Source organism: Aptenodytes forsteri, unplaced genomic scaffold (genome assembly GCF_000699145.1).
Source record: "Aptenodytes forsteri isolate BGI_AS27 unplaced genomic scaffold, ASM69914v1 Scaffold81, whole genome shotgun sequence".
Taxonomy (NCBI): domain Eukaryota; kingdom Metazoa; phylum Chordata; class Aves; order Sphenisciformes; family Spheniscidae; genus Aptenodytes; species Aptenodytes forsteri.
The window spans coordinates 6,494,551-6,504,251 of record NW_008795259.1 but is presented as its reverse complement, the minus strand read 5'-3'; the positions used below and the strand labels follow the sequence as shown (position 1 = coordinate 6,504,251).

Below are 9,701 nucleotides of genomic sequence, written 5' to 3'. Positions count from 1 at the left end.
TAGTGGACATGGTGGTGTTGGGTTGACGGTTGGACTCGATGATCTTAGAGGTCTTTTCCAAGCTCAATGATTCTATGATTCTATGATTCTATGAAAAGTTAGTTGTGATGGGTTTTTTTTTCCTTCTTTTTGTTCAACTAAAAAGATATTTCTTCATGCTTCACTGTAAAATTGTTTTTTAAAAAATATCTAAATAGAAAAATATATTAAAATAAAAATATCTAAAACCAACCCAATTGATGGATGAAGAAGCCCTTGGAGTTCCACACTAGCCTCAACATTTGGCTAACATCCAGCCTCAAGCTAACCATTCCTACCCCCTCTCCCTTGTGCTAATCAACCAGTGGCAAGAAAATTAAAATTTTAAAATAACTTTTTTTGTGTGTGGAGGGGGTAGACAGGACACTAGAATAGTTCCCTAAATCAACAGATCTTATTGAAGCGAAGGTATTCATTTCCATTTGGTTCTTCAGCCTCGAATCACAGCAAACCCTTGCAAGAGGTAAATGGCAGCTATCAAGAAAGAAAATACATCAGACATCTCTGCGGTTTAGTCACCTGGCAGACGTCAGAGCGTATCCCTGTTTTCCAGAATCCCTGGCTACTCAACTCAACGGTCACTTCACGTCTCATTGTGTTCTTCTGACGAATTTTCTGCAGTGCTTCCTAGATAGGGAGAGAACGGAGCTCCTCTGAAGAACTTTCTACAACAAAGCAGTATCAATGTACACATGAATGCGTTCACAATACCCGTTTAAGGTTTGCTTTTGGTGAGCAGTTTCTAAGACTAGTCCAAATCTTGTATCTGCCAGCCACAGACTGTGGTGGACGTGCTGTAGTACAGTGTAGACAGAGGACTTTGGCAGACCAAGAAGAGAACAGAGGTGACTACGGTTTTTACTGCAAATGACAGAACAAACCAGTCCAACTCATACATCCAAGACGATACATAAGTAAGCAAGTTAAGGTCCTTATAAAGAAAGCACCTTCTTTACCCCTGTGTGAAAAGCAACCTCTTCGTTCAAGTCTGTCATCATGAGTACTCCTGGTTTGAAGCATTCAGTAGGATTAAAACACTAAGTAAAAGAAAGGCGTTGTTTTGTGATCTCAGCTACTTCATAATAGTTCCTGTTCAAGACTGTCAGTACTCCCAGTCTGGGAAAGGGGTCAGCATCCACTAGTCCTGGAGCCTATTATGATGAATTCTACCAATATTATTTCAATTAAAAAATTTTTTAAAAAATCCGTTTTGCCTTGACCACTGGCTATTTGGTGTTATGCAAACAGTTTATTTGTCTCTAGAAACTATGAAAGGGACAGAATCGTTAAAAGATTCTGACAATTGTTAAAAGAAAACTATTTTCTGTAAAAATGGAATGAAAGAAAACCAACTAAAATAAATCACCCCTGGATCAGGATCTCCTGGTTCCAATACTACAAAGCCCCCAGGGTATGCAAGCTCCCCACATAGCGTGAACTAATGGTAAAGCCTCCCTCAGTGCTCTTCCTTCTTCAGAACACGAAACTTTTCAAAGTTGCAACCCATCCTCCCTCTCCTCACTACAGGGCACTTGCTCAAAGCCGTCTCTTCCCAGCTTCCAGTCTGAAGCCTGTGAGCATCTCTGGGCAGGAACAGGCTCTGTCTTCTGTTCTGCAGAGAATCACAGAGTGGTTCCAAGAGGTGCATCTATCCAGATGCAGATTCACCAAACCTCAGACACCTCAATACTGAGGCATCTAGGGTAGGAGGCTAGTTAGCCCTGGCTCCTTTTATATTCAATGAAGGGGGATAAATGGCTTCAAAAAATGCATTTCTCTCTCCATTGACTTCAAAGTGAGCCTTCAGGTCCCAATTTACGCACCTGCTATAAACGCTCAAAGTTAGGTTAGAGGAATAACACCCCCAGGCACGACCTTGTCATAAATAATAACATCATACAATCTCGTTGTAGTGAATGACCAATGGCAGAGGGAACAGAGATGCTTACAGCACTGCACCCCCTGTGCATTGTCTAAAATTTGCATTTCGAGGCTGTGTCATTGGGTGTTTTCTGAGACAAGCGCTACAGTGTTTGCCAGACCTAGCTGGCCAGACCTAGTACTTTCAGGCTGACTGGCTCAGGATTACCCCAGTGTTACTCATAACATATGAATCATAATCTTTAAAAGCCCATGTACCAGTCAGGTGCAGCCCTACGGCTCCTTCTAAGTTACTGACACATCCATTGGCAAAATGCAAAGGTTATCCTCACAAAAAGCTTCTGCTTCAGCCCCATATGCCTCTCAGATGGCAGACAGCTACTTGATAAACCCATTATCCTAGATAATACGGTCTAGAAACAAAAATCAGCACACCACACAGAAAGTGATAAATACCAAAGGAGTATTTTATCTTTTGAAGCAAAACATAATCACCCCCCCACATGCAATCCACTACAATTTTACAAATAAGTCATCCATTAGCCCCTAATGAAAAGATGCCCATAAAACAATAGCCTTCCCTTCTACTTGCTCTGAGCCTAGAAAGCTGTAGCAAACAAAATCATCTCCTATAGGGACAAAATTTTTTTTTTTCCTTACAACTGTGGCACAGTTAACTCACAATATTGTTTTTTCCCATTTACAAGTAAGGAAGCTAAAGGCTTATTTAATATCAGCATAAATAAAATGTTAACTAAGACTCTTGCTCATGCAACAGCATACTATGTTTTGCAGTAATAATAAAAATCAGGTGCAATGTCAAACGTATCAAACATTTACTGCAACCAAAGCTATGCAATTAGCAATCTGGGGAAGACTGAGGAATTGGACTCAATGATCCTCATGGGTCCTTTCTAACTCAGGATATTCTATGATTCTATGAATCATCAGGGTTTCTAATCAATAAATAAAAATACAACAGCACTTAACTAAATTCCATCCAGTACCAAAGAAGTTAATTTCTCCTCTATGTATTCTTTATGTAAGTTGTCCAATTAAGACTGCCTGGTAGACATGCACCAGACAAATTCAAAGCTTCAGTCCAAGATCTTAAAAAAAAAAAAAAAAAAAAGATAAAAAAAAAAAAAAAAAAGAGAAAGAAAAGACAAAAATTCAAAAATACCTCATCTGTCATTAAAGATTACTTGAAAATAACAACAACCAGACGATTTCAACTCAAAGATCTTAAGGAATGTCACTAAGACTGCCTAATAAATTATGGTTTAAAACCACGCAAAACTGTGGCAGTTTTTATCTCAGAAGAGAAATGTTTAAAATTATGAGCCAGTTAAAAGTGTACTCTGAAATAAAAAGTCCTTCTCTATGCTAATTCTTGAAACCATTAATGACAATGGCTATAAAGAAGTTATGGTTCTATAATGATCATTTCTATAATTGGGTAAAAAACTTGCAGTAGTTTGACAGCTGAAAAAAGGAAAAAAATCCATTCACGAACAAGCAAAGATAAAAATAAAATCAGTGTTAACAGCCTGAAAAGAAAATCTTTTGTGAAGGATTTCCAGTGTTTCCATAAACAGGGCAGTCATATGGCTTTATTACATCCTGAATAACCATGCTCAGTTATCAGTTACAGGAAGGCTCAGCATACCTCTCTTTGTGATAATTTCTGTTTATCAGCCTGTTTGACTTTGGGACTATTAGCCAGCAGGTGACGCAGCTTGACGTAACTCTTCCACAGCTTTTGGTACCTGAAGGACAAAACCAGAAAACAAATATTTTGGTTGGTACAACAAAAGTTTCTCACCATTTGTCCTTATGAACACACCAGCTGCTAATAATGCACCCATATACACACAGATTGTCTACAAGCATCTTTTTGCTCCAGAAAAAAAATCTCAAAGCATTTCCAACAGAGGTGACAGTGTCTCTGCAGTTGTTCCAGCGGGGTGGACCACAGCAGCAGAGAGGAGGCATTAGTGTGCAGCGTGAGGTGAACAGCAAAGCTCAGGGTAGAACCCAGGTCTCCCAGATACCCACCCGTCCCCTCCAGAGGGCCACCCCCGCATGCTGAAAAGACTTGCCCGCAGTATGACATCTCAATTCAGGCAGGTGAAAACTCCCTCTTCTCCACAGGGTTTACCTATCACTCACTGAAAAGCAGTAGTAACCTTTCACAAGAAGTGTCTGTCCTGACACCAGCTAAAACATTTCAGTGAAGCGCATGAGGAAGAGCTCTACAAGTCGTGAAACTTGAAGTCATTCTGCGAACAGTGAAATAAAAGTTTCATTCCCTAGTGTTTGCGTTGAATGGAAACAGCAAGTCAAGTTTTCTCTGTAGTTAGCATTACTTAAGGTATCTGGTTTTCTTCAACCATCTAGCCTTTCCGTATTTTAGGGGTGTCTACACATGAACTTCAGTAATGGAACTTTTTCCTCGGTGGAATCTCTCTATGATCTAGCATGGGTTTTCACAAAACTTATAAGAACTTACTCCATTTCTAGACAACATCCCACCATTATATTCAGCCGCAATTGACCAACAGGTTTAAAAGTTACCACAGGAGGAGCGACCAAGAGAATCATGACATGGACTTTGTGTCCGTAGGAAACAATGCTATCTCCAAAATAGTATCACCTCTGTAGTGTTTTTTCAAGAAAACCCATAAAACCAGACTTTTAATAGGAAGCAGGGAATTAGAGGACAGAGGGAAGAAGTTTACCGAAGTAATTTATTTTCTTTTATACTTATATTATAAAATAAGACCCTCCTCAGTACCAGCTTAGAGCAGTGGTTTTAGTAGGAAGTTACCACACTATTGGCAAAGCAGTAAATGAAGCAGCAGTTCTTTTACTCTTTCATAATCTTCCCAGCATCCCACATTCACAGGCACACAAACAGATCTTTTCTTATTGGCTTTTTTTCCACAGCTATTTCTCTGCAGCATTCTTGAATGTATACTCTTTGCCTCTAGAGATGCTGATATTTTTTGAGTCTATAAACACATCTGAAATGGTCAATCCATAGATTTTTCTTATGCTGTTCTCTGCATTTCTGCAATCTGCAGACTAGCACATCTATTTCTGACAAATCCCCATCCAAAGAAGAAAAATGAGTTAATGAACAAATCAACCCACCAGAAAACAAACAAATGCCACGAGGAGGTTTCAACCCAAAACCAAGAACCTGATACTAAGATCTACAATATACGTTTTGCTACTAGTATTAATATGGGTGGGACAAACTATTAATTCTCAAACTTTGCAATAACAAACAGATTACAGTAACAAAAATTCTGTATTAGAACATCATAAAGAAAAGGCACACTAGAGGAAAAGCTTTTCTGGGCATTACCTATTTCACACATACACCAGAGTTAAGCCTGAGATTTATGACGGCACCACAGAGGTCTTTCACAAAAACTGCTTTGTTGCTTTGATAAAGAGAAGTACACCTAAATTCTGTAAGCAGCTCTGGGGAAAAAAAAAAAGCCATGGAAATTTTAAAGAAAGTTAAAATAAAAGTGTGGGAAGAACAATTTTTGTATCTTTAGACTCTTTTCAATGCAAGGTACTAGAACTTTACAAATATTAAGAAACTCAGCATCAAAATAGAGGTGGTTCTTATATTCTTTGGCCTAATTATTTTCTTTTTATGGATAAGAAAACTGAAAGACGAGAAAGATTAAAAGTCATACTCAAAGCCAAAAGAAAATATGTTATTATCTGGATAAGCACTCACTCTTCCCAATTCCCACCACATTAAATCTAAAATTCTCAGCAAGGAGTTGTAGAAGAATATGTCTGTCATACATGCACATATCAGTGACTGGGCCTCAAAACTGCAGGTGAAATTCAACGTCCTTAAAAGACACTGGAGGAAAATGCATGAGGAAAAAGAACCTTAACTATACATGCACAAGAGATGGGGTCTATACTGTCTGTCATCATTCAGAAAACAGATCTCCAAACAACTGGAAGAGTTCCCTGAAATTGTCAGAAATGAAGAAAAGAACTGTGAACAAAATCCAGCAATCACTTTTACACCACTACACAAATCCACAGTGAAACAGTATTTCTTGCTCTGACTGAAGTTCTGATTCCCTCTCCACTTCTTCACTACATTCCTCTCCATCTCTATAAGGATATAAAAGGTACAGAGAAAAGTAGCATGGACCCAACAGCGTCCAAGCTAGGAAACAGTACATAAAACTTGAGATCCATCAAGGCATAGAAAGAGACAACTAAGTAGGATATAGCAGGGTGCAAGAAAAATAAATGTCATGAAGAAAGCAAACAGAAAATGGCTATGTTCATTATTAGATGTAAGACCTGAAGAGCATCTAATTAAACGGTCAAGTAGCAGCTCTGAAACAAAAGTCAGTCCTTTTTCATATGATGCACAATAGCACTGGGGAGGTGATTACCTGGAATCTTCTCCCTGTCAGTAGCATAGAAAGATTCAAACAGTGATTTGAGAAATTTAGAGAAGGAAGGTCCATTCAGGGCTGTTAAACAAAATGATCCAAATATATCCTCTAGCTCAGAAGTCCATATGCTACAGACCTTTGGAAGCCTGGGTGTTTCTCCCCCTGTGCCTTCCCATTACACTATTCTTTCTCCAAAAACCCACAACTGGCCTCTCGGAGAAATAATGTGGAGCTTGAGGAGCCTTTGCTCTGACCTAGAAGAGCTGTTCTCAGGTTGAGAAATTTTATACTGCACATGCATGCACATTTATTTCAGCAGATCCTGAGTTATGCCAGAAAAAACAAGTTATACCTTATATTCTCTAATTTACAAGAGCTAGTGTCCAATGCCATGAGCACTAAGCTTTATGTGCTTAATTAAGTCCGATATAAACAAGCCCTATTTAAGCCACAAATGACAACAGTAATCAGTTTCTGAATGAAAGATGGAAGGAAAAGCATCTTACTGAGGATCTCCAGCATAACTGAGTTGAGCAGGTCGTATCCCGAAGTGGACAATAATGGGGAAAGTAATTACATCAGGATTGAACTGTTCCCGGTCCAGTTGATCGATACGAACTGAGCTGGGTTTCTAGGAGAAAAAATAAAATATACCTAATTGACAACAGCTCCATGGAAAATTTATTGCCTCTAGCCCACACTATCCAGGAACCACCAAGCAGCAATATTCCAAGCTTATTAAAATACACATAAAACTAATCATTAATATTATAATAAATATTTGTCAATGGCAATGACCATGACTGAAACAAAGTTAATTGACTTAGCTTTCCCAGCAAAAAAAGCAAGTCTTTTTATTTTCATTTTACAAGTCAGAAAATTTACAGTTTGATTATTTCTGAGAACTTAAAGCAACTTTCTTTGGTCAAACACTGGAAATAAAATCAGGATTAGCATTCTGGCATCCAAACTCCCACATGCCTGAGTAGTTCGCTAAGATCAGGTTACCTCTCTAATTTTAGTTCTGTTCCTGATTTCCCAAAGCAAGTGAAGCCATTATTCAATCCATTCAATCACACTGACTAAACAGCATTAAAAAAATCTGTCATGCTACTCTTAGAAAAAGGCTCCTAGGCTGATGTGTATAATGAGGAATACAGTCTTGTATAGTGAGGAGACTTTTGTCCTTTTTACAGTTCAAAACAGAAGTTCTTTTTATAATTAAAAAGGACAGTGTGGAAGGAGGCAACTTTCGCTTCACCTCTAAAAATGCTGAAAATGAGTAATTGCACATCACTGTAGAAGACATGCTGCTTACAGAGCTCTCGGTCACTTATCTAACATATTTAAAAACTCAGTTGAAGGTGCACAGTTTGTCTCCAAGTAAACATTTTCTCCATTACCTGGCAAACTGCTTTGTTATGTGCCGGCTTACTCCCCACTTTGCGATCAGATGGAAGAGGCCAGTATTTTCTGCTTGTCTAAGGTTTCAGAAAAAGGGCATTACTTCTAGTTACCTGCATCTCAAAACTTCTAATTTAGCATTGTGAATTTCTCAAAGATGAGTTTCAGAGTTACAGAAACAGCTCCCACCATTCTCTTCACAAAACAATAAAAACTGTGTCAAGAACAAAGCTTTCACCCTTCAAACCACCTTGGTAGAACTGTTCGAAGCAATCATTTTCTGCATGGATAAGCAAAGCCAATTCTAGAAATAAAGGTAAGCCTCATCAGGTGGCCACATTTCCAATCTATTCTAGAAATACAAAAACTTACTTAAAACTTTGACATTCAGATAGAGAAACATTTTCCAAATGCTTATCAGCTTCCCTTTAGACATGATGACTGAACATAAAGTTACATCTCCCCAGCCAAAAAAAGAGGGGGGGAGGAGGGCGCGAAAAAAGAGAAAAGGTTTTCCCCACAGCATTTCCAAGAAAAAGGGATTAGGACAACAAAATCTAATGAAAAACATGGGGAGGATTTGTAGCAGACAGAATGTTCTTCTCTAAACCAGAGCTTAAAGTCTTGAAATTTAAGTTAATCTGTTTTTGTGGGGTTTGCACAATGCCAATTTGAAAAGTTTTTACCTTCACAAAAGTTGTTTGTTGGTTCTCCCTTCTCTTAACATTAAAAATCAGGAACTTCTCCTATCCCCACCCCCCTCAAAAAAGCAACCTTGCTACCCAACAACTCCTCTGAGAACCAAGGCGGCAAAATATGATTAACAGAATACGAAACAATAATTATACTCAATACACTAATTATAATCAATGTATTTTAAAAAAATTACAAACAATATTTTCCTATTCAAATGTTCCACATTTTAGACACTTAAATAGAAGTAATCTGATCCTCAAAAGTCTGAAAGGGAGAAGAGCTTTCAATACGCCTATAGCAGAGTCTGTGTGAAACACGTGGCCTCGGGATCACTCAAAACCAGACTCTTTATTTATATGCCACTGCCTTTGAGTTTTGTCACTCAGTTACACAGCTGTTCACAGATGCCTGGTAACAACCAGGACAAAAGAACTCCTTGTTTAAGACCTAATCACAGTTGTTCCTCCACTGACGGTTATGAGAGGAGAGTAGCTAGGCTATGTTTTTTTCCTTCAGCACGGTGAACACCAGCTTCCTCTCTGGTGCTGTTTCTGAAGGTTAAATGAACAAACAGCACCATACAGAAATATACAGCATAAACTGCACACCAGCAGACAGGACGCAAGCAAATTAGATGTTATTCTTCCAGATTTTTATCCCTGTGTTCTTTTAAAAGTGCTGTGAGAGACCATCTAATAAACACAGCCTCGCTTTTAAAATCTCATCAAAAACAAAGAAATTCTAACAGAACAGAGGCCCATTATCTTTGTTTCCTATTCCAAACGTCATCAATCAAGGCTTTGCTGATATTAGGCTTGCCAATGTGACACCCATCTACAAGAAGGGCCGGAAGGAGGATCCGGGGACCTACAGGCCTGTCAGCCTGACCTCGGTGCCGGGGAAGATTATGGAGCAGTTCATCTTGAGGGCGCTCACAAGGCATGAGCGGGACAACCAGGGGATCCGGCCTAGCCAGCACGGGTTCATGAGAGGCAGGTCCTGCTTGACCAACCTCATCTCCTTCTATGACCAGGTGACCCGCCTAGTGGATGAGGGAAAGGCTGTGGATGTGGTCTACCTGGACTTCAGCAAGGCCTTTGACACTGTCTCCCACAGCATTCTCCTAGAGAAGCTGGCGGCTCACGGCTTAGACAGCTGTACTCTGCGCTGGGTCAAAAACTGGCTGGACGGCCGGGCCCAGAGAGTTGTGGTGAATGGAGTCAAATCCAGTTG

The 9,701-nt window shown here is 39.3% G+C and overlaps 1 protein-coding gene across 1 annotated transcript in view; it reads right to left on the bottom strand.

The window, feature by feature from the left end:
* DROSHA (drosha ribonuclease III) overlaps positions 1–9,701 on the bottom strand; it is a 74,784-nt gene that overhangs the window by 36,666 nt on the left and 28,417 nt on the right. Inside the window, exons 14-16 of the mRNA XM_019472044.1 lie at positions 6,875–6,999; positions 3,590–3,689; positions 559–666 (exon numbers count right to left, since the gene is read on the bottom strand). Of these exons, the coding sequence (XP_019327589.1) occupies positions 559–666; positions 3,590–3,689; positions 6,875–6,999 (333 nt within the window). The remainder of the gene's footprint in view (positions 1–558; positions 667–3,589; positions 3,690–6,874; positions 7,000–9,701) is intronic.